The sequence below is a fragment of the Oculina patagonica genome, unplaced genomic scaffold (assembly GCF_052425735.1).
Source record: "Oculina patagonica isolate OP01 unplaced genomic scaffold, crgOcupat unplaced2, whole genome shotgun sequence".
Lineage (NCBI taxonomy): Eukaryota > Metazoa > Cnidaria > Anthozoa > Scleractinia > Oculinidae > Oculina > Oculina patagonica.
In genome coordinates, this window is record NW_027558036.1 from 692,748 (window position 1) to 717,812 (window position 25,065).

The 25,065-nt window shown below is 37.6% G+C and overlaps 1 protein-coding gene across 1 annotated transcript in view; it reads left to right on the top strand.

The window, feature by feature from the left end:
* The window catches only part of LOC144640136 (uncharacterized), an 83,035-nt gene extending 58,292 nt beyond the window's left edge, over positions 1-24,743 (top strand). Inside the window, exons 16-24 of the mRNA XM_078499345.1 lie at positions 5,954-6,025; positions 6,599-6,670; positions 11,563-11,634; positions 13,083-13,160; positions 13,492-13,566; positions 14,663-14,859; positions 15,604-15,729; positions 18,361-19,950; positions 20,421-24,743. Of these exons, the coding sequence (XP_078355471.1) occupies positions 5,954-6,025; positions 6,599-6,670; positions 11,563-11,634; positions 13,083-13,160; positions 13,492-13,566; positions 14,663-14,859; positions 15,604-15,729; positions 18,361-19,950; positions 20,421-20,824 (2,686 nt within the window). The 3' untranslated portion in view covers positions 20,825-24,743. The remainder of the gene's footprint in view (positions 1-5,953; positions 6,026-6,598; positions 6,671-11,562; positions 11,635-13,082; positions 13,161-13,491; positions 13,567-14,662; positions 14,860-15,603; positions 15,730-18,360; positions 19,951-20,420) is intronic.
* The last annotated feature ends 322 nt before the right edge of the window (positions 24,744-25,065 follow it).

Sequence of the window (25,065 nt, forward strand, 5' to 3'; positions counted from 1 at the left end):
ATCGAATTGAACGATCAAACTCAAGATACTTAAAGCACATGAATCAGTCTATCGTTTGAAGGAAATACCTTTTTCTTTTAATTCAACTGGAGTGTGAAAAAACGCGTTAAACACAAAGTGGCCGAGAACTGGACCCGGCCGAGAACTGGGCCCCATACTGTACTGATATTCACCATTGTGAAATTGCACTTACTTTGACAAGTTAAAGTTATTTTTGTAAATGAAAAAGGTAACGTCATTGATGTCACGCAGTGTTTTTTTTTAGCAAACTAGATGGTTTGCTGGTTTCTGACTATGAATGGGGGTGTGATCTTGCGGTATATTTTTTGAGCCTGACTCCGCCGTAAAACTTTTTTTTTATTTAGCAAGAACTGTGTCGATTTTCATTTCTGAACAATTGGTCGTCAAGTCGTTTGTCACAAAGAGTAGAATGTTTGTACAGCATGTTTTGGAATTATTTTAGATTTGGTTAGTAAGACGCTTCTGAAGACCTGAGCAAAACATTGGGAATGTACAAGTTGGATAAAGGTATCAACTGAAAAAAATGGAATTCAAAATGAGAACTTGGATTTTGTTGTAATTAAATTTTATCGCGGATTGGATGCATAATATCACGGCTTTGAAAGTCTTCAAATAATTAGAAAGGTTCCTTTCTTCCTTTTGATCTTATTGTTATTTTCATGTATTGATTATTCGAAAGTGGTTTTCGTTGATACGAAAAAAAAAAAAAACGGGTTTTCACTGAATTGCTTGAAGTATTTTTAGACGTGATAATATTGGCTTAATCAAATTACATTGTGCACGAAATATTTGTTATTCTTTTGTCTTGAAAATTTGAGGAAATTGAAATTTTTGTTTGACAGTAGTGTATGAAAGGCATTTTATAGAACTGAATAAAAAATAAGAAACATTGATAAAGGTTATTTCAAAGATTTATTTTGCCTGATTTTGAAGGGTTTCAGGAGTTTTAAAGAGTGCTGGTAAACGGCTGTATGTTGTTTGTGATTACGGATCTTATTTAGTTTCGAACGCTCTAATTTTTGAAAGGTTAAAACAGGTTAAAACCGGGCGGTTTCATGAGTTTTTTGGATAGAAAGGTACGGTGGTGGTCAAAAAAAAAATGTTTAGAAAGGAATGACTCTAGTAGCACGTAAGTCGGAGGTTTGCGTGAGTCACGGGGTATAGTATGCGTGAGCTGGATTTCCGGCGTCATAACGGCATGTTTTGTTAATCGGGCGTGGCCGATTTATAGTTTACCCTTTGGTCGTCCTAGACGATAGTCTCCTGTCGGCTAAAAATTACGGGGATAGCCTGGACCAATCGGTTTCATTTCAGTTTTGACAGTAAATCGTTGTAGGAATACTGGGTCGACTTTTGGGCTAATCTGCAATCTGGTTCTCTTCTTTGCTTCGGCGGGAGGACAGAGGAAAAAGCTTAAGGGGTAAAGTACTAATAATCACCATTGTGAAACTGTAGTTGCTTTGACAAGTTGAAGCTATTTTTGCAAATAAAAGGGGTAACGTCATTGATGTCACGCAATGTTTTTGTGGGAAACTTTTAAAACTAGACGCTTTGCAGGTTTCTACAAATAGCAGTGTGATCTGGCGGTACATTGTTTTGAGGCGGACTCCACTTTAAAACTATTTTTTATATATTTAGCAAGAAGTATGTCGATTTTCATTTCCGCACAGTTGGGCGTCAAAGTCGCCTGTCACAAAGATTAGAATGTTTGCACAACTTGGTTTGGATATATCTTAGATTTGACTAGTGACGTTAGTAAGACACTTCTCAAGACATCTGCAAAACATTGGCAGTGTACAGTATTGGTGTGAACTTGAATGAATTTTTTACGAGATCAGTAAAGCTATCGAATAAAAAGATGACTTGAAAATGAAAACTTCGAATAATTATAATTAAATACCAATTGAATTTTAGATGAGAAATTCCGGAAGTGACATCTGTGTTTAAAATTGGAATTTTTGTACAACTTAAAGTTCCGAAAAAAAGACCACATGTTTGGTAAAAATCACAGACAAACATGATCAGGAAAACAAAACAGGCCAATTGGTTTTATTCACGAAAATACAACTTTCTTGAGAATGAGTTTGTAAACAAGACAATGAAATCGAATTACATTTCACACGAAATTTGCATACATTTGAACTTGCAAAAAAGAAGTATCTCTGCCGAGACATAATAGCGTCAGACCTTACATTAATAATTATTGTATTCTGATCTGATTGTTATTTTTTATGCATAACTATTTGAAAGTGGTTCTCATTGATGAAAACAAAACGGTTTTTCATTCACTGCTTGAAGTATTTATAGAGGTGAAAACATTCGCTTAATCAAATTACATTCTGCACGAAATATTTTGTATCCATTTGTCCCGACACTTTGAGGAAATTGAAATCTTTGTGGACAGTACTGCATAAAAGCAGTTTATAGAATTGAATAAAAAGATAAGAACCATATTGATAAAGGAAATTTTAAAACTTTATTTTGGTTCATTTTGACGAAATTCAGGATTTTCAAAGACTGCCAGTAAACGGCTGTATGGTAGCGGGCAGAAGTCGGTTCGTTCTGAATTTTTCAATACGGTATACAAGTTACAGGTCAATAAACAGACCCTCTGTACAGTAAAAAACGTTTTGGGAACAAACCATTGTGAACTCATTTTCTATGTTGATCAGTAAAAATCCTTAGTACGACATGGGGCTTGTTATCAAGTTTGTTAGTACGTTAATACTGCAAGGTGTATAACCTCAGAGAATTATTATCAGTGAGTTTTGTTTTATTAGTGGTTTATACTCCAAGGTCTTGGAATGGGAGATCAAAATTAAGGCAAATTTCTGATATTATCTGATTGCTTGGCACAGATTAGTACGATACTTAATTGGTTAGGAAATTTAAACAAACATTAAATTGAATGAGAGTAGAAAGGGAGGGACAGGTGGGGGTGAAAGGCTAAGGAGATGGAAAGGGAGGGAGAATTAAAATCCATGCTTGGTTATATCACGCAACCTTTGACTTCTGTTGTTTTCTCACAAGAACAAAAATTAAGATGGGGTTCTACCTGAATTTGAATGGAACTTTAAGAGATTTAAAGAAGGGATTGAAGAAAAGAATGGAAACACCTTCAAACAGTTGACCCCCTCGCAAGAGCACTCCGGGTTGTCAGGAGACTGTTTGGTGTCCGTCCACCAATTTTTAACTTCAAATTCAAATTTTAAAATCACATTAAATCTTCAATATTTCTTATTTGTCTACATTTTACTAATCCTTTGAGAAAAACTATCGCCTCCCAGACATCCCCCAAAATCGTTCAAAAATTAACAAAATACTGCAAAACAAATATATATGGGATAAGTAAAGCTTTTTTGGATTCCTTGAAACGCGGCTGAAATGGTTTTCAGTGTTTTCCAGCCCTTATACTTTGGGTCAGTACTACTACTCTTCACCAGTTGCTATTACAGTAATGGTATGAAACAAATACCTTATCATTGGTCAATAAGTTGTGATCATTTTCTTGACAATAGTACCTGATTAGGAGTTGTATACTGTTCCATTAAAGTGTAAGGACTGTAAAATACTGAAATGCGTCAGCCACCTAAAGCGTTGGAAAACTTGGTCTTCAGGTAAAACCCCGCCTTTATTAAAAGGCTGCACTTTGCTAAGTGTTACAAATTTATATTTTCTAGACGTCTAGTTCAATCGTTTATTTGTATTTTGCGAAATATATTTTTATAAATTGAGACCATTTATGTCATTAAGTAATAATGCAATCTTGAAAACATTCCAGATTTTCATTATTAAATAGAAACACAAAAAATTCAAATTTCGGAAAACAAGCCTGTCAAAATGACGTTGCCATGGTGATTTCAAGTTACTGGCACAATAACTAATCCTACCAAATTATTGCGAGATAAATTTTCGATAAACGCGCAAAGTTTGGCAGCGTTTGGTTGAATCTTGAAAAAGTTATAAGCGTCAAAAGTCAGCGAGGGCCTCAAAAGCCCCCCCCCCCCCCCGGCCTGAATAGGTTTAAGTGACTGTTTTTGCAGTGATTTTTACTGTACTGTACCCTGCCTTTCAAGTCAAAACAGATAGCTAATTATTAAGCCCCCGATTTTAAGCTTCTCAAGCTTCTCAAGCTTCTTGTTCATTTCTTAAGGAAGGTGTTAGGATTTTTTCACTACCCCACAGCTGACACTCGCTTCCCTGGAATAAAATTTTGCCCCAGGGAATGCCAAACAAAAAGACACGCACTTCCCTATTAATTTCTGGATCGACTTGAGGGGAATAGTGGACTCTCTGGATAGAATGGACTCGCGTAGCTCAGCAAACGTGACTCTATATTTTCTTCCGGCATCACAAACGCGAGACTTCTCGTATCAATTTCCATTCCTAGGAAAGTTAACCACATCGAGGCTGACAAAACACATTTATTCAAACCTAGAAAATAACCCAAGTTGATTAAAACTTTGCAGACTAAACAGAGAGCTGCTAAAGTTGACTGGCGAGTGAATCCAGGACTCCTCGATTACATATGTCGAGACCAAATACCCTCTCGAACGAGAAAATCACCCACTAGCCCGTCATCGATGTACAGGGATCCCGTAATCTCCTAGCTCCTAAAATAGTTAGTGGGGCCCAAACTCACCGCCTGATAGACAAAAGAAGAGTTTTTTACAGCTCAAAGGAAGGGTGGTTGACACCAACCAGGCCTTCCGTTCTACACCACAAAACTGTTGCAAATCAGTAGAAATTAATATGATCATATCCTGATTTGTCGTCTATTTTAGAAAAGTTGCAGTTATGGTAGGCGAAACTAGGGACTAAAACAGCTGTCTCCAGTAAAAATGGTGTATCTTTCATCCAGAGGTTTAAGAATCTTGCATCGAACTTCAATCGACGCATGACCTAGGCTTATAAGGCCTAAATGTTTTGGGGAAAAAAGCTAAGAAGGAAACGCCTTACCCATTTCACCCCACACACGTACTGCTCCGGGAGATAAACGATGTAGCAAGGACTGGGTAATAAACTCTCAAAATTGCTTCTACACTTAATTCTCACTCACCTTACGAGGTGGCACTGGGGAATCATACTTGACTGCAAAAAGCAACGTGGCTGGGTAAAAAACAAACGATAGAGCGTGCTAATGCTCAACAAGTAAAACCTACACCGCCGCTGAAAAAGAAAAATCTCTCTCTCCCTGGAGGGCTCGACGGGTTGCTATGACGACAATGAAGCTAAGGCACGAAGCTGAGTGGTTGAATTCGTTTTCGGCTGCGACGCTGAAGACGGAGACGTAACAGTAGTGGGCAGCACGGAGGCGCGAGACCAAACCGGAACCTTTCAAGTGCCATACACCGGAGTAAGGTTGGAAACCGGAGCTTGTGTTGGTGGGCACGGCTGTAAAAGTGCAATAATTGAGGTTGACTGTCAATTAACATTGAGCCAACGCTGGTCGGGGGGCGGCATGTTGAAGGACTACGCGTCGCCTTTTCGTGGCCAACGTTCGCAACAACTGACAATTCTAATTGATTCTATAAGCTTTGTATAATGCTCAATGACGTCACCAGGGATGCTTATGACACTTATGACACTTATGAACTATGAATAGTAACCAAATCGACTAATATCAACGGTATACATAAATTTTCGCGGTAAAAGTGCACGCTTTTTAAATATCTGCGTACTAGCTAATATCCCTAAAGACATAAATAAACACGAGAATTAATTGGATTGTCCACGACATCACTCGTGGGTCCTTAATTGTGGAAGGCTTTACCTAAATAATGAAAGACAAGTGATTCTAAAGCTACCTTTTATAAAAAAAAAAGGTTAGGGAGATCTTCATTCTGGCTATTTCTAACTTTTAGAGTTGGTAAGAATGTGGTTGACTGGTTTGTTTTGTTGATGAACGGAACGTAAAATATTTATCTTTTAGAAATGTTGCAGACAATAGAATCAAGAGCATCGGAGATGGACATTTTTCAAATCAGGAGAAACTTGAGTATCTGTAAGTACCCATTCGCTTGATGATAGAATTGTTAAGCTGCTGCTGCTTCTACCACTACCACTACCACTACCACTACCACTACCACTACCACTACCACTACCACTACCACTACCACTACCACTACCACTACCACTACCACTACCACTACCACTACCACTACCACTACCACTACCACTACCACTACCACTACCACTACCACTACTACTACCACTACTACTACTACTACTACTACTACTACTACTACTACTACTACTACTACTACTACTACTACTACTACTACTACTACTACTACTACTACTACTCCTCTAACTAAGTCACCGGCGTGGAAATGTTTATAATTGATTAACTACAAGTAAACTTTCAAGAATATTACATAGAATGAACTATAACGATAAATGTCAAAAAACGTGTATTTTTTTGTTTTTAGTGTCTGTCCTTGAGGGGTGTTCATTCTACTTTCTTGGTCAACACATGAATGACATTACACGCTCTGTAAACTCCGTTAGATCAGTGTGACTTTTTCTATGTTTTGATATATCTTTTATGATTAATTTCTGTTGTTTTTTCCCCTAGGTTTTTACAAAATAACTTGATAAGCGATATACCAAGTAAGGCGTTTAGCAACCTCACATCCCTTCAATATCTGTAAGTATAAAAGTTCGACATCATTTACCTCGTTACTACAAAAAACGTTGATTTTAACCCTCGGACGTATAAATTCATACCCCACCGTGGTACAAGTGGGAAGGGAAGGGCGGGTTGAGACCCCTTAGGTTTTCGTTCCATTAACGGGTAGCGACGAGTAGAAAGCTCTTAGATTGGCTGTGACGTCACATGACGTCATAAGAGCCGCCATCTTAGATCCGCCATCTCGGATTTGACCAATTTCTTAGAAAGTCAGAAAATTACGGAAATTGATACAAAATCAAGCCAAAATGCCCTGGCTTCTCCGTCACCCTCCATGTATACCGCGTTCACGGTGCTTAAAGTTCCAATTATGTTGAGGCTATTTCTTAGTATTGCATGGCACATTCTCACTACGCAGATTTTTACGCGTAATTTGCGCGTGCACACAAGCAAAACCACGGCTTTTCTATACAGTTTGGCCCGCCAGGGAAATAAATTGTCGTTTTCTTGTAAACGAGCATAGTGACCTTAACTTTTATTGCATAATTTTGGCATACAAATTGTCCTGCTCGAGTTCGAACGTTAAGAAAAAAATTGTTCTTAAGGAAAAAACAAGAAAGGTAAAAGCGTTCACAATACCTTTACTTGACGACGCAATAGATAACCTTGAACATAATGTCAACGATTGGAGGAACGTTTTGAATCCATGTCGTTTCTATTTGTGTGATTTTTTTTTCGTTAAGTGTTACGTTGTTCCTTATCCTACGGACTTTCTAGCCATTAAGTTTGTTTAATTCTTACTTTAATAAACTTGTAACGTGGACAGATGCAATAACGCGCGTGATAAATATATGGGGCATAAACTACTACCATTTGTTTTTCAGGCGAAGCTTTAATAATATATTACAAACTCCTAATTATTGGTGAACAAGTTTGTAGTTATTTCCTTGTCTTTCAAAACACGATAGATCTTAGCTTTAAGTGCTTAAAAAAATATTGCTGTCGTAGTTTTCAGAGCAACCTGAAAATTTCCGACAGATTTTTTTTGTGTGTGGCTTACACGATTTGTAACGCCTGCGACAAGAAGACTAGATCCCAGTTAGTGGTCGAGTGAACTCGGTCATTTTGCTTGTGGCGTTTAGTGTTTCATTTTTAGTGTAGAATGCAGTACTATTGCGATGGTTTGTGGGGGCTGTCGTCCACTAATCTGCTTAACCGATGACTGCACTTAGGTGTTAACTCTAATAGCCAATTAATTACTAAATATAAATTAATTAATTATTTATTTATTTCTGTGGAGGTTGGGGGTGGTGAGCACTTGACCGTACGCCCTAGGTAAGTCGGGGAGCATATCTACGTTATTTTCATATGAAGATCACAAAGGAGTATATGTGTTTCAAACAATCATATTTGATTTGTTTATCGCTTCTCGATCTTCGGTGCATTCATAGGACAGGGACTAGTCCCTTGAAAACGTGACCTTAGCAAACTAGTCGCAGGGGCCTGTCCCCATTGTACTTGCCGAATCTATTTTTTACATCAGGAAACATTTTTTGGACCCGGCGACTAAATTTCTCAACAATAATTTTTGGAAGGACTTTTCTCCCAGACTTGTTGTAGAGACAATGACAGGGAATTATTAAGGGATTTGGAATCTAAGCCTTAGGTTTCGTGCTTTTCCCTGGGACACGATTCTTGTAGACCCCGTGGCGCCAAGTTAAAACCGTAAATTAAACTTTGAGGCTTCACAGTGGTTTATATCAAATAACTCTTGGTTTGGCAGCGTTATTTCTTAAAAAAGGTGACCTTACATTTAATAAACTTAATAACCATTTCTTTAATTAATCGATATTATCCGTTTTGTAATTATAAGTTTTATTATTGAAAGCAAAACAACGTACTACCATTGATGTCGCCATGTTTGCAAAAAATAAAAACAGAAAAGTATCGTGTTATAGAGTTTGCAAGACAATAGTATAATGGTAAAAACGAACAAAAGTATCGTGTTACGGTTGCAGAGAAAAGTGTTAGGGCCTCAACTTGTTCTTCAAAGTCTTAGTGAAAGTAAAATGAAGCAAACAGATGTGAAACATAAAACATCAAACGTTCCATTGATCGGCTTCATTGCATTCTGCACTATCTTTTGAGTCTCTGAGTTTGTTTTTCCTTGCTTTTAGTTTACACGGTAAGTCGTTTTTCTTTTTCAGTTTGAGTTTGTTATTAAGTTCTGTATCTTATCAAACTTATCATTTTTTGTACGTGTCGAAAGTCTGGCCTCCTGCAAATAACTAAACTTTACTAAATGTGGTATACATTACTATATATGGTGAAGACCAGAAGGATAAAAGTGAATCATATAGGCTGGAACCTATGTTTGTTATAAACACCCTATTCTCTAAAACACCTCATACTCTCATCTATCAGTATTATTGACCAATGTGCTAAGTTTATTTTTGAGTTGATAGTTTACGGTTAGTTGAAAAAAAAAAACATCACAGCCCAATTGTTATCACTTGCTTTGATCTAAACATGTAAGTTTGTATCATGTTTTTAAAGTAAAAAATACTTAATTGTTAATTTTAACTTGTGAGCCACACATATACGCCGTGCGGACCTAATTTAAACTTTGCAGTTGGTTGTCTGTTAACATGTTGATCATCATTTCATTGACAAAAACTGAGGGCTACCGAACTCGTTTCTGGGAGACAAGCAGTTAAAACTAATGTTTAATATGTTTTTATCATATAAACCTTAAAGTCCATCTTTTGGCGGCACTCTTAGCATTTTTGAGCTTGCTTTGGGTAGATTGCCCAAATGTATGGCAAAAAGACTGATCTTTTTAAAAAAATTATGTCACTTGATTAACAGGTTACGAATATTGCTATTGCAACTGGTAATGTCAAGAAAAAAGTCGCAACTTGTACATCAATTATCGCGCATTTGTATGATACAATTCTTGTAGCGCCAAGAAGTAAACAGTGCTAATATTGATTCATAAAAGTATAAGAGCTTGAAAGTGTTGGAAACCATTACCAGCCAAGGGGCGTAGCCAGCTTTTTGAAGAGTTGTAGGCATAGTCAATCGGCTCGTTAGCACTGCTTTTCGAAGGGGTTGGGACGGAGGTCCGCCGATGAAGTTTTATAATTATTAATCAAGACTCTCGAAAATGCTTTCTCGTTCACTTTCAGCTGTTTTATGTGTATTTTAGATCACCTAAATTGTAACATTTTTATAGTAAGGAATTGCGCCAGTTTTCACTCATTCCAAAATAAACGCACTTGTCCTTTACGGCATATGCCATTGTGGGTTTGTCTGTCGCCTGGCTAGTCTAGAACGCTCCCGTTATGCACTTGCGTCAATTGAGCCTTCGCCATTACTCAAGTGAACAACCGTACAGCTCTGCTCTCATAGAGATGTGATCATACCAGGTTTGTGGCAAGATTCTCACAAAACGAGCCTTAATATGCTGTGGAAACACGTGACAAACCACTGTGTTCATCCCGGTGTTGCCTTGAAATACCTGAAACATATAAACTCTATAATTAAAGGAATAGATTTATTCAGTAAGCGGTTGTATCGCCAAGCCTCCGATGTACAAAGAGGATGGAAACATTCCCAACCGACACCACCCTCCCTCAACCCTCTACCCCTACCCCCTGAGCCTTGGTCTCATCGCGAAAGGGTAGTTGCGAAATATATAACAATAAGGTAAGTTACAAATTGTTATTAGGGCGATCAGTGTTTGACATAATAAAATTTGGTTTGTATCTGATCTTAAAAAAAAGTTGGTAAAAACGTATAAAACTGAATTTTCGGTAACTCTCTGTTACCTTCATCAGAGTTAAAATTGGTTCAGTTTTTTGCATAATAAGTATTTTATACACCGCCGGTCTCTAGGGATGTTCCTAATGTTAAATAAACTTGTGGGAAATGCACATGCTCATTCACACAATTAATGTCCTGGATAGAATGTAGCGCTTCTAGGAATAGGCGTTGTTGCCTATTGTTGACATTTCGTTCTAAAATTTCTACATAGTCCGGATGAATGTCATGGTCTGTTGTTTCCGCGTAAAATCTTATTGCGCTTTCGTTATTAGACGAAGTGATAAGTGGTTTCTTATAGTTAACATTAATTGGGGAATACAGGGATGGGCTAGGTTAAACGAATTTGAGAAATGTTAACCATTTTTTCCCAGCCAGGTAAGTACCAGTATACTTATTTAGTATGAATACCTTTGCCTTCGAAGAAAGATTTCCAAAATTATTTGTATTTTAAGTGCAAGTCGTGAAAATAGCATTTATGTGATTGAATAAGCCCGCATCAACCCTATTCAGACCGGGCTTTTTGGATCTTTTCAGACCGTGGGGGGGGGGATTCCGCCCCCCCCCCCCCCGTAACTTCCAGAATATGTAAGCAATCACAATGAAACTTAGAGGATATATTGTTTGTCCAAAAATCTATCTTTTGGTATACGTCACGTGGGATGATGACGTCACTTCACATGACAATTACATCATAATGTCAAAATGGCCGCCATCTTGGATTCCAGAACTTTTCCAAAACGTAAGAAAACCGTCCAAAACTGCAAAGTACTCAAAATCAATAAAACAGTGCTTAAAAAAATGTAAAATGGTGAACATTTAAGTTATTTTTCATTAATAGAAACATAAAATTTACAAATTTGGGAAAACATGCCTGGCAAAATGCAGTTGCCATGGTGACGTCAAATACCTGATACAACAACCTATCATACTAAATTGTTCCCTCGCAAAGTTTGGCAGCGTTTTCTTAAATCTTTAAAAAGTTATAAGCGTTCAAAGTCAGCGTGGGCACTTTCCGCTCCCCCCCGGTCTGGATAGGGTTAAATCATTAGTACTTCTATTTTCATATGTTATTATATTTTTCGTAGAATGCTTTCAGATAATCCTATCAAGTCAATTTCGTCTGGAGCTTTCACGATTTTAAATAAGAAGCTTTCTATGTAAGTATAGCTCCTAACTGTTCGCAACAAGTTCACCTGCTTGCAATAGGTAACGTTGTAGCCGTATGTTTTGCGAGATGTTTAGACATCTTAAAGATGACTGGCAAAGTTTAAAGCTCATGTACATGTTCTTGCACAAAAAAATTCAAATGCTATAAACCATTACCAAGCCACCTTCAGGGCTAGTTAACACGAGAGATGCAAATGGAAACGCAAATGCAAGAAAAAACAAGTAAGAATTAGCATAACACAAGAGGTAATGCTTTTGCAAGGAATGGAGACTTGCTCATTTTTTGCATTTGCGTTTGCATTTGCATTTGCACTTCTCAAGCAAGCAAGCGAAGCGTGGCTTGTCCGCCATCTTGGAAAAAGACTTCAACTGCGCCTGAATTCAACAGGGGAATGAATTTATTGTTATATAGTTGGAATCTTTTCCCCAACAGCGCGCGCTCTCATAAGCTACTTGAGGTCACATGATATCTAACAATAAAACTGTTTCCCGCCATAAGTATCTTAGAGGACACATTGCAAAATCTATGACGTCAGCGGTAACAGTGCACTGTTGCTTGCGAATGTTGACTGACCACCGCCGTTCTTCGTGAGTCTTTCCTGTGACCATACAACAAATCACTTAATTACTGTTCACTGGGGAAACCAGGTTAACTTTGTTTACCTCGAATCTCAATGTTTCCCGCAGCTCCGCCTCGGCTCCGAGAAACAAAATTGACTGTTTCCCTCGGAACCAGTCATTAAGTGTTACTATTCGACGGTAGTTCAGCGTGACCTTCATTTGGTTTAACTTCGAAGATTAAAAACCAATTGTCCCATTTTCGCGTGTGCAGTTTTGAACCTCGCTTTGTTTAATATCGCTCGAAATTCAACTCTGCTTCCACAAATTAGTAAATTAGTGATGAAAAACCTACAGGGCAACAGCTAGCTTGGTTCTATGACTGACCTAGAAAGACCGCGAACTTGTTTTTATCCGTCGGTGGGGCGATTAAAAAAACCTGATTAGTCAGTTCTTAATTGAAACTAACCATACTGATGCCCACTGGCAATGATTTAGAGTTTCATTTGCATTCGGCTTAATACAAATATTCGCCCTCCATATCAAACTCAGTGCGCGAGATCAAGAGGGCTCGAACGGTGCTCCCATGAGTTTCCTTGCAGTACAAAACTGGAAGCATCAAGGTCTCAAAAGTAACGGGTTGTTAGAAGAAAACCCAGACTCATTGGGAAAATATTCGTAAAGCTTGAAGTCTACTAACATTTCATTTCCATCACCGTCAAGTTTAAAATGTTTCACTTTATGCACTGGTCAGCGATTTGCAAACAAATGTTTACGTACAACTGATAGACCACAATACTCCTGAATACTCAGACGTGTTACTGTTGTTACAGCTTTTCGAAATGTACGGTTGCTTACTTAGTGATTTTACTTTCATTAGATATATGATACGGACGGACCTAAAATCAGTGAGTCTTCGATCTTTCACTGAGGACTTTTCTAATCTGACAGCAGACATGTAAGTATGACGCAATTCGGTTTATCCACTGCACTTAGAAATAGAAAAAGTAAAAATTGAAAAATGAAGCAAGAAAGTTGAAACCAAGGTAATTTTGTATTGTTTCTTACGCGTTCTTTTGCGTTGAATTTAATAGTCTACAAACAAAACGTTTCTCTATATAATATTTTTTTTTATGAATGGACAGCAAATAGACGGACATGATAACCAACTAGTAGAGCCTGGGCTTATAGCAAAGGGAAACCATTGCGAGCCAATCTTGACAATTACTGGGCAAACAGCATTCGGTTGTTTTAACAAGCTTTGACATAATATCTTTTGTGTCCTGTAGAAGCATGGAAGATGGACAAATCGGCACCGTGAAAATTATGGGCCCTAATCAGGAAGAACGTTGTATTGTACAGCTGTATGTAACTTGCCGTAACAATTTGTATACATTTATGATACATTTGATTTCCAAAGTATTCCTTTCTTTTATTCTTTATACGGGGTGAGAGGTGCAGTGGTTAGTCAACTGGACCAATCATTGAGAGGTTTCGAGTTTTAGCCTTGGCATGGGTCACTGTTTAGTAACGTTTAGTAAGAATACGGCCAGGAATACAAGGTAAAATTCGAATTGCTCAACTAACCATAAATCCAGTGAAAACTGTTCACAAAATTATCAGCTAATTCACAAGGTTATCCACTAAAACGCTGTTCGGCTTCTTCATTTCATCGACAGCGCAAATTTCCCGCTCACCGCCGATATTCAGCTGGTCTGAAGCGTCAATAAACACCCTCATCAGTTTTCACTCAAAGGTTGCATTGGTTTCTTCAGGTTTAAACCATAAATTTTAGATGATTTCCTCATTGAAGACTACTAGATTTGTGGTATGATTCTTGCCTTATCAAGATTGCAGTGCTGAATCAGTAGTGAAAAGTTTGACAAAACTTTCGCTTTCATTCGTCTGTTCACTTCTTGACAATAAAAAGTAGACAATCAGCCCGCGGGAATTCGCTCAGTTATTGTAAAATAAGAAATCAACAACATTTTTCCATGGTCTACACTCTTATGAACGATATACATAACGTCCTAAAATGTTTCAAACTCAAGGGAATCCACGAGCCGTAAGGAGAGTGGTTTCACTGCAAAGTTTTGGACATTTTATGGCGTCATTTCTATGGTCTACAACAGCGTAGACTATGAAAACATGTGGTCAATTTTTCATACAGTAACCTTGAAAATTAACTGGTGAATTAGATGGAAAATCAGCCGGAGACCTGAGCGCGTGCGCAGCTCGTAAGATCGCGGTTTTTACAGTTGAAGCCGTCAAAAGTGTGGGAAATTTCGCCCCAAATATCCAGCTGACATTTCACAACTTGTCGGATTTTGGTTTTGGAAAAGTGGCGACTCTTAGCCGCTTCTTGCATGCGTCAGCGATTGTCCATTGCACAGTCTTTCCTTTTTTTATTACCGGACTTTTAATTTCCTTACTAAAGCTTTTTTACAATTTACATTTTAGTGGTCTAGGTAGTTCGGAGTACATAACCCTTCCCAGCGGGTCCTTTGTAGACGAAGCGTTACTAGAGGCCTTTCTCCGAGCTGGATTTGCAAGTAGCGGCAATAGTAAATACGAAGTTGCTCCATGTCCAACGGGAACGTTTGTCAATGCCTCTTTCAGCGATCCTGATGAGCTTCAGTGCTTGGAATGTCCTGCGGGTAAGTCTGGTGACTGGTTCATCTTATTTGAACGTTCTTAATATGTTTTCAAAGGAGCCGAAAATTGAGGGTGATGAGATATCAACCGATACGTTTAAATTCACATCTGATGATATGAAATTAAAATGAGGTCCATGTTTACAACAATAGGTCTGCAGTTCGTGGAAATAACTAATCATTTTGGAAAAAATGAAAACTGTTTTTTACCGTTACTGGACGAGTAATCTAGAATAATATTTCATCCAACTTAAGAGAAAACCTATAAATTACCTTTTACTAGTAAAAATAACTCGTTACTTTTTAAACCGTAATAGATGTGGCCGAGTCCATCAGTATGTCCGGCAATCTTCTCACTCCTAGTACATTTTGAATTTAACTTTATTTTCGTAATTTCTGTTTTTTTATTTGTTATAATTTGTAGCTGTTTTATTATTTGTTTGCGAATACTTGTTCCTTGTAGCTTATATTGTTGCTTATTCTGCTGTTGATGATAATGATGATTATAATGGGGACGACAATGTAGCAGTAGTTGCTGTTTTTAGATCACATTTTGAATAGAAAGCGTTTCAATAAAGAGGACCCTTGCTTCAATTTGTGGGCATCACACACAAAAACCATTCATGATCATCGCATTAGGAAACATGGATGTTCCATTGTAAACCATAACAATAAGTTGTCCATCACTGTTAAGAGCAATGTTTGTTTTCCTTTTCGAATAAATTACATTTACATTTTTTTACATAGGTGGTTTTTACTCGGACACTAAAGCGTATGTTAACGACAGCTGCCTGAAATGTCCCGATGGAACTTTTGTCCCCCACAACAAAGCGCCTGGAAAAAGGGCACAAGATTGCATTGCTTGTCCACAAGGTAAGCACATAAATAAAGAGCAGATTCTTGATCGTTAACACAAGGTATATTAGTAGGCTTTATGTTTCCAATCTGTAACCCTTACTATAGAAGCAAACAACAAAAACAGAATAATTCCTGGGAGAAAGGGTAATGGAACGAAGGACACTAGGTCACTAGGGTATACCCTATCAAAACCAACGGAGAGGAGGGAGGGAGGCTTTCTGTTATGCGATTGAAAACCTAATGAAATGTTGCTCTGCCAGGCTTAGCTAATTATTAGGATATTTACCATTTCGCTTTATCAAGTTTGTTAACACTCCTCTGACATCGCCGTAACGCGTTTAACATCGCAAATAATTCGTTACATATAGCACTTTGAAAGTGTTTCTCCGATTTCTCGAAAATCGCTTTGTTTCTTTTTATACATTTTAAAAGCCACAGCTTTTTAACCAGGCTGAAATGCAATAATCGGAGAAATCCTTTTGTGGAACAGCTATCTGGGAACATTTCAACACAATTCAGCTAGATCGGTCGACACTGTGCATGACAGCTAGCACATGATTGTCAGAGTGAGATCATTCGACGTTAGAGGATCACGTGCAGGAAGTGATCCATGACAGGAAGTGAACTGGTAGATTCTCTCGCTAGAAGGAGGTCTTAAGCAGGTCTATGGTTATGACATTGCCTTGAATTTATATTGATGTATAAATTAGCCATGAGGATGAAATGAAATAGCGATCCTGGAAATTGCACTCTCAATTAATGTGAAAATAAAGATTGTACCTTGGATCTTAGATTGTGATTTTCAGGAATGTATACTCTTATAGTTGTTTCCCCACATGTTTCTTTAAGGTGGCCTGATACAGTTTTGAGAGGGAAAATCAGTCCAACTTTTAACTCTTGTAGAATCTCCAGAAAAATTTTATCTTTCTCTTTTTACTGTTTGTTACATCCTAAAACCATCAGATGTGACATTTGGAAAATAAAACTGCCAATAAAATGCTAAAATGAACGGCCGAGTGCTTAAGAGGGGATTAGCACTAGTAGCTAAAACGGCGTTTTTCTCAAAATCTACCGGTATGACCCTACCTCAAAATTTCAGAGATTAGACATTAGACAGATTTTTCGCAAAAAAAAATATGTGATATTTTGCCGATTTTAAAAATAGATCAAAATCTGTCTTACAGATTTTTTTTTTTTTTGGCTGTGGACGTGGTTCGCCCCTTAAAATTAATTGTGAAAGTTTCATAATAGGTTGTACGGTAGGTTTTCGAGAAAATCTGTATCAAAATCTGGCTTTTACGACCTCCGAAGAGAATCGAATTGCGTGTGCGAGCGCGCGCTAATATGACGTCATGCGTCGCGAGCGATAATGACAGACAGAATTAAAACTCTTCTGTCGGTTGTTTATCTACTTCTTATTGTCGTATTGTTTCCCCTCCCAGATTTAAAGACCCATGTGAAAGTATTTTGAAGTTTTCTCTTGTATACAAATTTGTTCAAGCGCGGTAAAAGAACTGGAACTCTTTTTCTTTTCCGTTTTGTTTAGAGTTCCTAGCGCAATTTTAGCCCGCGCGAGCAATATTGACGTCAGGCAGAAAATCGTAGAAAATCAAAGATCCAGCTAAAGAATCGTAATTGCAGTTTAGAATGGTAGACTTGGTAATGTAGACTTAAGTAATTTAGTTGGATATTTTAATTAGTTAATTGATTTATTTAGACACGGCTGGATGTAAGAGCATGAAACATGAATGGATTCCGTGTATAAATAAAGTTTTACCTACCATAAAGTCATCGAAAAATTAACATCGAGAATCGTTTTCGAGTGAAGTGAAGTGAAGTGAGCGAGTAGCGAGTGGCACTGAATAACGAATATCTCTTTAACTGTGTTGTGCAAAGCTTGATATTTATCATCATTTCTTTCAATAATAAATAATAATAATAATAATAATAATAATAATCGAATGTTTATCCAGGATAGCCCTTCAGTACATGCGTACTGTTATCAACGGGGTCCTGCTAATTAAAAATTAAAAATTACTAAAATTACTAGTTATATATAATATATAATGAAAATTGTGTAAAAAGCGGATCATGCACTAAGTTAAAAACCTTTAAAAACTACAATAAAATATTACAAGTAAAACTCGTCCAACGCTTTCCTAAATAAAAGTCTAGAATTAATGTTTCTTAAATTCAAAGGTAAAGAATTAAAAATCGAGGCACCTATAAAATAAAAACTACGGCGCGCAAAATCAAGTTTGACTTTGGGCAGTTTTGCTGTTTTCCCGTTGTTTCTAGTGTTATGATGTAATCGTTCAAAGTAATGTTTAAACGGAGAACACACAGTTCCATTAAAACAATCAAAAACAAAAGAGCATGCTCTCTTTTGTAAAAAGTTGTTAATTGATAAAATTCGAAGATCACAACTTCGCAGACTGCACTTTGGGGAAATGAACCTACGTGTCGACAAATCTAATCAATCCTAGCGGTATGCAGGATGTTTGCCCCATTTAAACCAAGTTAAATAGACAGTGAGATAGCGCTCACGAGTCTACTGTAGCTCAGTGGTTAAACGTCCGACTGGTGTTTTTATAGTATGTAATTAATTATATAATTTCTAATATATAGTTTCCACTTTTATTGTAGGAACAAATACAAGCATTTTTGCAGGATTCAGAGCCTGCAAATGCTTAGATGGATTTTTTCGGATTCATCTTTTTGAAGGTTGTAAACAGTGTGATCAGCCTGGACTGAAATGCGTAAATGACTATGCTACTCTTGAGTCTGGCTACTGGTGGAAATGGGGAAACAATACACACAAACTATTGTATGAAAAGTACACCATGAATCTCGTGAACATCATTCCTGTTGTAGGAAATTCTTCACGCAATTCTTCGCGTAACGGTTCCCTCATAGAGTACCCTTACGTCCTGCCTAAGACACATAGATGCCCAAGAAAGGAATCGTGCAGGGGAGATCTAGATTCTAAATGTGATGATGGCTATGAAGGTCCATTATGTGAGGTGTGCAGTGCTGGGTACTACAAGCAAATGCAAACATGCAAAACATGTCCAACAAAGACCTGGATGGCCGGCCAGCTGTCAATTGCAGCAGCTGTGATTGCGATTATTGTTGCACTCGTGGTGTGGACAAGCAAAAAGAAATGCAAGAAGAGTACTGGACGCTCTACAGTGGATATGATTCTTGGAAGACTGAAGATCGTAATAGGCTTCTACCAAGTAACGTTTGGTGTCCTGGAAGCATTTGCCTACATAAAGTGGCCAGAATCACTCGCGCTTATTGGGAAATATTCAGAACTGTTACAGCTGAACGTACTCCAGATGGCACCTATTCACTGCATACTACCAGGTTTGAAAGTCGATGCATTTGGAAGCTTGTTTGCCATTCTCGCTTTAAATGCTACCGCCATCACGATGTCTCTCGTTATCTACGGACTGAGAAAGCTCTTTCTGATGCGGAGCAGTTTAGATGAAAGAGATCTAGTGGTGAAAACTTCACAAGCGAAAGAACTAATCTACAGAAACTTGTTTTTTGTTCTTTACGTGACGTACCTGAGTACATGCTCTAAAGCAGCAAGCGTGCTCCCCTTGGCTTGTCGGGAACTTTGTGACGACGAAAACGAAAAAGAATGTCCAAAGTTCCTCAAAGCAGATTACAACATAATATGCCATGGTCCAGAGTACAATCGTTTGGTCATCGTTGCATACTGTGCGGTTTTCTACATACTCCTTCTGCCAGCCGTATCGATGACAGTTCTTTGGAAACAAAGAAAGATGATTGGTGAAAGCGAAGCTGACAACGAAACATCTCACACACAGGAACAAAGCACCGAAGTTTTCAGGGGATTGCGATTCCTATTCGAGAATTATAATTCTCATTCGTGGTATTGGGAGTTTGTCGAGATGGTTCGGAAGGTTGTATTGACATCCGGTTTGATACTTGTGGGAGGAGAAAGCAGGGCCTATGTTGGACTTGCGTGTGTCATGTCAGGTCTCTATGGAATGCTCTTTGCATATGTCCACCCCATATTGGATAAATTCGAGAACAGGTTGATGCTGACATCCCTCGCGGTTACCTTCGTCAACCTCGGCATTGGAACTGTTAGCAAGATTCCCAAAGAAAACATACCCGCCTCAATAGACTCATACGTGGACAGCACCGTGTTTACGGTATTAGTCATCGGAGCTAACTCTTTGGTGATTGGACTTTTGGTGGGTAAGTGTCGCGGTCTGGACATGTTTAAAATTTTAACCTACAAAGGCAAATACCTCTTTTGTGGATCGGGGGGGGGGGGGGTATTTACTCTATGCCAATGTACTGCTGATGGTTTGTAGCCAAATATACCTTGTGGGTAAAAGTTAGAAAATGCATCAATCATCGGTCATTTTCAATGACGGTCATCGGCCCACGGAAGATTCGCTATATGAACAAGCCACTCTCAGAAAGCGGTCCAATTATCTATACGAATACAATTTATCGTTTACACAGGACCCATATGGATAGCAGTTTTTATAAATGAAATGGTCATCCTGTATAAATATGTTTTAATTATTATTATTATTATTATTATTATTATTATTATTATTATTATTATTATTATTATTATTATTATTATTATTATTATTATTATTATCGTGTCCTCATTATTACTTGATTACTAATCCGTAGCTTCTTTTTCTTTGCAGTCCAGTACCTTCTACTAGTTTACCGCCACATAAAAGAGTGGCGCAAAAATCCACAATGGTCCTTCTCGTGTTGTTTGGCCATGCTGCTGCCTCTGAATGAGTTACAGGGCGAATTACGTGGATTGGTTGGCAGGAATGCTCTTAAGCAACAACTCCAAACGGGAAAGACAAACATGCCGTCGATTTCAAGCACTTTAAAAGACACCGGAGCTATGGAATTTAGCCTTGAGGAAATCGACGAAACTAACGTGAAGGAAACCCTGAATGGTGACAAGAAAGCCGGTACCAGAAGTGAGGTGACTAAAATAACAAAACCCAAACCTAGCACGATTTATCCTGAAAGTGACGTAGTCATTGCGGACATTCATGAGCCACCAAACGAAACATACGAGACCTCCTTTTGAGCAGTGTTAAAATGTTGCAAGGTATCACATGGATATCATTGCTTTTAAAGACGCCATAATTCTGTTTGTAAGAGGGGGGCGTAAACCTTTATTATAATCATTTCATCGGGCATTGTGGCGTATTTTGCGGGCTAAAATGGAGAATTCAGCGGGCTAAAATATATTTTCGCCCGCTGCGGTGGACCAATTAGACTAAAAAAAGTTATTAACGATCAGAACTGAAAACCATTCTGTTCGCGCCGTTTTCTTGCTGGCTGGCACAAGCTGGCATATTTTCAAGCTTCGTTTAATTTGAGTCGAGAAGCTTCAAAACTGTTTTTGAGCTTTATAACGACAAAATTTTTGAAGGACTGAACGGGAAAGCAAATTTTCAGTCTTCTCAGCTAGATGAAGAGGAATTACAGAAACTCAAAGAAGAATCCAGGCGGCGAAAAGAATGTAAGTTTGTCTTCGTCGAGCAAGACTCGCTCAGTTGAATTTCAGACATATTCCAAACTGCCAGTTCAGTTAACAGTACAATTAATTTTAACACTTCTAAATGACGACAATTTCTTTGCTGCCGATAGAATTCTGTAATTTCTTTTTCAAGCAAAGATTGTTTTGAGTAATTTTGCGGTTGTCTGCCAAGTTTTGTAAACTTTTAAACCTAGTTTTCAATCTGAAATTAACGCCGACTCGCAAGTCGGCAGTTTTTAAGATATCGCTTACTTTTTTTGGTTCCTTAACTTAATGCCCTCTGAAATGATCATAATAGTAATAGAGTTGATGTTCTTGGGCGTAAATATGTTTTTGGCCCTTCTCAGAGCTCATTCAAAAACGGGTCAAAAACATATTTACGCCCAAGAACATCAACTCTATTGTTATATTATGTTATTTTTCACTTAAAAAGAAGATACTAGTCGAATGATGTTAGCTGATGTAATTTGTAATTAGGAATTTGGTAGCGTTTTCAGACACTAACAAAAAATACGTACTCAGGATTAATAAAGTTATTAATAGTAAGAAATTTGGTAGTGACATTTATAAGTAGCAATTTGGTAGTGTTTTTAGTCTCTTGGCAAGAAAATACTAAGGTATATTAATGAAATTTATAATTAGGAATTTGGTAACGTTTTTTAGTCTCCTATCAAGAAAATGCCAAGGTCTAAGGTCTTAAATCACAAGATTCTCATGTTTTACAAAGTTATAAACAATAAATCATGAACTAAAATTACGGAGCACTAAAAATAATATTTCACTTCATAACAACAGTTATAATAAGGTATTTTGTAGTGGTTATAGCCACCAAACAAAAAATACTAAGGTCGTGATTTTATTTATGATCAAGAATTAAGTAATGTTTTAATCTCTAAACAAGAAGATTGTGAGGTTTTTATTTCATTTATAATCAAGAATTTGGTAGCGTTTTTAGTCTCTAAACAAGGTATACTAAGTTTTTCTTATTCCATTTATAATCAAAGATTTGGTAGTGTTTTAGTCTCTAAACAAGAAAATACAAAGGTCTTATGAAGTCACTTGTGATTAGGAATTTGGTAGTGTTTTTGACTATGGCACATTGTTGTATTTTGCGTCCTCAGATAGTTTTATTGTAGGATAAGTGACGTTCATTCAATTTGCTCGACAGACATGCTTACCCTTGCCCTCTAAACAAGAAGTTTGTGAGGTTTTTTATTTCATGTATAATCAGGAATTTGGTAGTGTTTAGTCTCTAAACAAGATATACAAGAATTTGGTAGTGTTTTCAGTCTTTAAACAAGAAATACTAAAGTTTATTACGTTATTTATAATCAAGAATTTGGTAGTGTTTTTAGTCCAAAACAAGAAAATACAAGGTCTTATGAAGTCACTTGTGATTAGGAATTTGGTAGTGTTTTTGACTGTGGCACATTGTTGTATTTTGTGTCCTCAGATAGTTTTATCAGTGTAGGATAAGTGACGTTCATTCAATTTTTTCGACAGACATGCTTGCCTTGCTGTGAAGCTTAATCAAATTTTAACGGCAAATTATTACAATTTTCTTTGGCGAGTCAAAATACAAATATTGGGAAAGATTTACAAACGCGAGCTTCGCACTGAACCGATTTATTATCCAACCGCTTTCTTGCATCAGAATTGTTTAAACTTTCTCAGTAAAATCGCCTGTGTCGATTTAGATTCTTCCATAGGCGTACGGGCACCTTCGGACCTGGGGGGGCGGAGACCTTATTGCCCGAGAAAAAAAATGTCATGGGTTAAAACCGAATAAAGAGGCATATAAAATGGACGACAAAAACGGCATTTAAATAGTCGTGTACAAACCTTAACTAGCCTGCTTGCTTTGCAAGTCCTTTGATTAATTCCGTGGCGTTACCCGAAGATTTCAATGCACTGTATCCTTTTATTCGGAAATATTTTATTTATTCACCCTAGTTCAGCAAAAATTAAAGTATTTTTGGGAAGCCAATTTACATTGTTTTCCCCCAACATGAAAGTTAAACAAAAGCGCGTGAAACATTCAGGGATGAATGATTAAAACATTTCGTTGAAAGTTTTGAGCTAGTCTTCAGTCAAAAGCATTAACTTCATCGCATTGTAACGGCTTTGTTTCAAGGTCTTACACTGGATTCATCGCGTGTAAACGCTCAAACTATGGAAATTCTGATTGCAACTGAATCAAACTGAGGGGTCATGCAGAATTTGCGAGAAAAATCGAAGATGATTATAGCAATTTGCGAGAGGAAACGAAAGCAGATGAATGATAAATTTGGACTTTTGAACCACAAAGTTCGGTATATTTCCAATACTTTTTCTGTTGGTGTGATTCGTTTTGAACGTTATGTTGAGATTTTTCGGCTTATTTTCTTTTTTCCTCCGGGGTTCTTTCCCGAATTCTAAGCATTTTGCCCGAAAAATTTCGGTACTGGGGGGGCTGCAGCCCCCCTCGCCCCCCCGCCTCGTACGCCTATGGATTCTTCAGATAATTGTTGCAGAAATTTTTTTTTTTTTTTCAGTGCAGGTTCATTTCAGTTTTGTGGAACATTTGCAGGAAACTTTCATTAAATGATTTGTTTAAAAGTAAATTGTGCGTTATTACGCAAACATTGTCTGACGGAGGAAACATGATTTTTATGCTTTACGATTTGGGGCATCTTCTGTAAGAATCTCCAGTTCACGACTAAGAAAGTATAAAGCACCGCCGTGCATCTGGTCAAAACAACGGAAGAGTGTTTCCATTCTAATTGTGCGTTATTACGCAAACATTGTCTGACGGAGGGAACATGATTTTTATGCTTTACAATTTGGGGCATCTTCTGTAAGAATCTCCAGTTCACGACTAAGAAAGTATAAAGCACCGCCGTGCATCTGGTCAAAACAACGGAAGAGTGTTTCCATTCTACAAAAAAAAGTCCGGTTTAAATTTGATAGTTTACAATGCCGAATAAAACCGATGTTCTCAAAGTTTAAAAAGGCGTCTCCCGTAAACACTCGTTCGATTACACAAACCAATCGGAATACACTGCTTTTAGCAAAGGCAATGTGTGATCTTCCTGGTTCTAATTGAAAATTCCTCGAAAGACAGAATACGAAGAGAGCTTTTGGAATACGAGCTGGTAACCACTGGGTATCCAGCCAACCAAAAAGGTAATCTTGGCTGAGTATAACGTGCAAAATAAATATTTGCATCGCGCGTAATTTGTACGTCATGGAACGGTGTTGGATAATAAATTTTCTTGAACAGCGGAGAGCCACCTTACTATTAATATCACAGCACTTCTGATTAACCAAGCATGTTTGTCGTCGGAAAGGCTTTTAATTATGAGCAAGGTTTTATGTTATAGGGTAGAACATTACGTGTTGTTTAGAAAACACTGTAAAGTGGGTCATGTTTTGCTGGAGAAGGAAACATAAGCCTTTAATAAAGCCTTCCTTTTGACCTTTACTGGTGTCTCTGCTTCTCTCTTTATAACTCCCACTGACAGATTGGTCACATTCATTTTTGTCTCGAAGTATGTTTCATTTCTTTTTCAGGACCAAATTCTCCATTTTCATTACTTTTTACTGTGCGTGATAAGTTAATAGCAAGTCATTTTGTACTTGACACGGGGCCTTTCACACACAAATCTTGCGGCGAACCCCCAAAAAGTAGTATTACGTAGGAGATTTCACTATCACCTGGGTTGCACTCGTTTTTTTTTTTTCGAGAAGATGAAAAGCGGACGAAAGCTTGGTACGCCAGACGGAGCAAAAAGTAATTCAGATTG